Genomic DNA, 2,734 nt, shown 5'->3' with positions numbered 1-2,734 from the left:
AAGACAAGGACAAAATCAAAATGTTCTGTGCTCACTGTCTCCATGCCGTGTCTCCCAGGAGCCACCTGCGTCCTGCGCTCCAAGTTCTCCGCCTCCCAGTTCTGGTCCGACTGTCGGCGCTACAACGTCACCGTCATCCAGTACGTGGGCGAGCTCATGCGCTACCTGTGTAACACGCCCAAGGTGAGGCCCCGCCCAGCACAGGAACACCCTGAGGGCTCCACCACACTCCGGTGGCACCCTGAGGTGACCCCTTGTCCCCGTGTCACCCCCAGCATGCCGATGACCGCGAGCACGGCGTGCGCATGGCCCTGGGCAACGGCATGAGGGCCGAGGTGTGGAAGGAATTCCTGCGGCGCTTCGGGCCCGTGGCCGTCTGGGAGTTCTACGGGGCCACCGAGGGCAACGCCGGCTTCATCAACTACACCGGGAAGGTCGGGGCCGTGGGCAGGGCCAACAGGTTCCTCAAGGTGAGAACGAGCTCCTCGGGGTGGACGTGACGCCGAGGGGCCCGAGGTGGCACCTCGGGTTGGGTTTGGTCTTGGATGTGCCTCTTGGTGGTGGAGCCAGCAGTGACGTCCCCGGGGGAAGTCCACCCCGTCCATCAGGTTGGGCTGGCACAGAAGTCCCCAGAACGGCCTTTTCCCACCCCAAAGGAGTCCCCTCCACCTGGTTGGCCAAAATTCCCTCAACAGCGTTGATTTGCAGCCTGGTTTTGGGATGTCCATGGACACCTGGTCACTTTGAGTCCCTCATCCACTTGTTGAGCAAAAACTGCTAAAATCAGATTTTTTTCCCCCCATCACGTTGTCCCCTGGGTTTGGAAGATGCCACCACGAGTTCCTTCACGGTTTGAATTGATCAGATTAAAACCTCATTTAAACAGCTTGAAATAAAACTCGATTTTAATGATTTCAACTGAGAGACTTCAAACTAACGGCAATTAAAAAAACAAATGGTTTTTAACTCCTGGAATGTGGGGGTTGGAGGAGGCCACACCCAGGTGTGCTCCCGTGGGTTGGAACAGGCCACACCTGGCACTGGAGGGAATTTCTCCTCCCTGGTTGCAATCCCGGGTCCCTCCCTCCCCTCCAGCTCTTCGCTCCCTTCGAGCTGATCAGGTACGACGTGGAGGAGGATGAGGTCGTGCGCAACGAGCGAGGGTTCTGCATCCCCGTCAAACCCGGTAAGGAACCCACCTGGCCGGGGCCTTCCCGGGGCTGGAGATGCACCGAAACCACCTCTTGGCCCTCATCACCACCACCCTGGGGACTGGAAGCCACCAGAAAGCCCCAGAAGAAGCCAAGGCAGGGCTTGAGCGGCCTCCAACCCTCCTCTCCCTCCCTGGAGGTGAGACAGGGCTGCTCGTGGTCAAAATCACCAAGAACACCCCGTTCTACGGCTACGCCGGCGACTCGCAGAAGACGGAGAAGAAGATCCTGAGGGACGTCTTGGCCAAAGGCGACGCCTTCTTCAACAGCGGCGACCTCCTCATGATGGACCACGAGAAGTTCATCTACTTCCAGGACCGCGTCGGGGACACCTTCCGGTAATTCCCACGCTCCCGCGTGTCTCCGAGGGGTCGGTGCCGGCCCAAAATTCCGCTCCCCACACGGCTCCGTCCCTTCTCCTCCCCAGCTGGAAAGGGGAGAACGTGGCCACAACGGAGGTGGAGGCCACGCTGGGCTTGGTGAGCTTCATCCAGGAGGTCAACGTCTACGGCGTGGCTGTGCCGGGTGAGTCCCAGCGAAATAACACCGGGGGGTGTTTGAGGCGGGTGACGCGACCCCGGGCGGTCTGAGCCACCACCAAGGAGGTTCAAAAGGGACTTTGGGCACAAAACAGCCCAAGGATCCCCAAAAAAATGTTCAAACGAGACTTGGTTGCCCAAAGCAAGCGTCGGGTGCTGGGTTGGGTCCAGGTGGCCACAAAGGAAGCAAAAATAGGAAGAATTCACCCAAAAATGAGCACCCGGCGTCGTTCTGGGTACGCGATCCACCACCATCACCCCAAAACGCGTTCGGCCACACGACACCCCCTGGTAGCCCAGGGGGTCTGGAGAAGACTCCCAGGAGACGCGGCTGCCCCCGGTGACCGCGGGCGATGTTGGCAGGGTGTGAGGGCCGCTGTGGCATGGCCGCCGTGCGCCTCAAGGATGGCGCCACCTTCGACGGTGACAAACTCTACGCCTTCACACGGGAAACGCTGCCCGCCTACGCCGCCCCCCGCTTCGTCCGGATCCAGGTCAGAGCAGTCCCACCCACCCTCGGGGGCTCCGGGGGGATTGGGGGTGCTGGGGTTGGCCTTTGGAGGAGAATGATCCAACACTGGGGCTCCTGATCATGGCCAGGTGGAACCATGGAATGGTTTGGGTGGGAATTGGTGTTGGAGCTCATCCAGTTCTGGTGACAACCAGGTGGAACCATGGAATGGTTTGGGTGGGAAGAGGTGTCAGAGCTCATCCAGTTCTGGTGACAGCCAGGTGGAATGAATCATGGAATCGTTTGGGTTGGAGGGGACTATAGAGCTCACCCAGTTCTGGTTGCGTAGGGGGGAATCATGGAATGGTTTGGGTGGAATCATGGAATGGTTTGGAGCTCATCCAGTTCTGGTCACAACCAGATGGAACCATGGAATGGTTTGGGTGGAATCATGGAATGGTTTGGGTGGAATCATGGAATGGTTTGGAGCTCATTCAGTTCTGATCACAACCAGGTGGAATCATGGAATGGTT

General features: G+C 59.0%; 1 protein-coding gene across 1 annotated transcript in view; it reads left to right on the top strand.

Moving 5' to 3' along the window:
* LOC107199154 (very long-chain acyl-CoA synthetase-like) overlaps positions 1-2,734 on the top strand; it is a 13,839-nt gene that overhangs the window by 9,400 nt on the left and 1,705 nt on the right. The window contains exons 4-9 of the mRNA XM_015616493.2: positions 59-183; positions 276-470; positions 1,096-1,186; positions 1,351-1,549; positions 1,639-1,736; positions 2,114-2,244. Of these exons, the coding sequence (XP_015471979.1) occupies positions 59-183; positions 276-470; positions 1,096-1,186; positions 1,351-1,549; positions 1,639-1,736; positions 2,114-2,244 (839 nt within the window). The remainder of the gene's footprint in view (positions 1-58; positions 184-275; positions 471-1,095; positions 1,187-1,350; positions 1,550-1,638; positions 1,737-2,113; positions 2,245-2,734) is intronic.

This window comes from Parus major, unplaced genomic scaffold, assembly GCF_001522545.3.
Source record: "Parus major isolate Abel unplaced genomic scaffold, Parus_major1.1 Scaffold470, whole genome shotgun sequence".
NCBI lineage: Eukaryota > Metazoa > Chordata > Aves > Passeriformes > Paridae > Parus > Parus major.
This window is presented reverse-complemented; position numbering and strand designations above follow the sequence as displayed.